Source organism: Penaeus monodon, chromosome 29 (genome assembly GCF_015228065.2).
Source record: "Penaeus monodon isolate SGIC_2016 chromosome 29, NSTDA_Pmon_1, whole genome shotgun sequence".
Taxonomy (NCBI): domain Eukaryota; kingdom Metazoa; phylum Arthropoda; class Malacostraca; order Decapoda; family Penaeidae; genus Penaeus; species Penaeus monodon.
The window spans coordinates 23,009,609-23,010,178 of record NC_051414.1 but is presented as its reverse complement, the minus strand read 5'-3'; the positions used below and the strand labels follow the sequence as shown (position 1 = coordinate 23,010,178).

Here is a 570-nt window from a genome sequence, read left to right as displayed (position 1 = left end):
TTCACAGTCCCTTCACCTTCCTCCTCCTCTCCTCCCGCAGGTGCGTTCCTGATCCCCTACTTCGTGATGTTGACCTTCCTGGGACTGCCGCTCTTCTACCTAGAGCTGGCGGTGGGTCAGCGCATCCGGAAGGGGGCACTGGGGGCGTGGCACCAGGTGTCGCACTGCCTCGGGGGTGTAGGCGTGGCTTCGGCCGTCGTGTCCTTCGCCGTGGCACTCTACTACAACACTGTCATTGCCTGGTGTCTCTACTATCTCTTCCAGGTAGGTCTGCCGTTTATTTCTCTCCGTGTATTTATCTGTTAGTTTTTCCCCCTTTTTCACTTTCAGGTTTAATTCTGTCTTATTTGTTCACTGGGTGATTTAAGTATATTCTGTTATTGATTTTTGTTGTGATGGTGATTTTGCTTCCTCTGTTTGCCTTACTTGAAACTTATTCGCTTTTTTTCTCTCTAGCGATGTGTACATGGATGTCTAAGTACAGTAGGTGTAGGAATATAGATAGATTCTTGATGAATATGTGCATTTCATATTTGATGGTGATGCTAATGATGGTAATAATGATAACAG

At 46.7% G+C, this 570-nt stretch overlaps 1 protein-coding gene across 1 annotated transcript in view; it reads left to right on the top strand.

Moving 5' to 3' along the window:
* LOC119591774 (sodium-dependent neutral amino acid transporter B(0)AT3-like) overlaps positions 1-570 on the top strand; it is a 56,089-nt gene that overhangs the window by 38,927 nt on the left and 16,592 nt on the right. Inside the window, exon 3 of the mRNA XM_037940520.1 lies at positions 41-264. Coding sequence (XP_037796448.1) covers positions 41-264 — 224 coding nt within the window. The remainder of the gene's footprint in view (positions 1-40; positions 265-570) is intronic.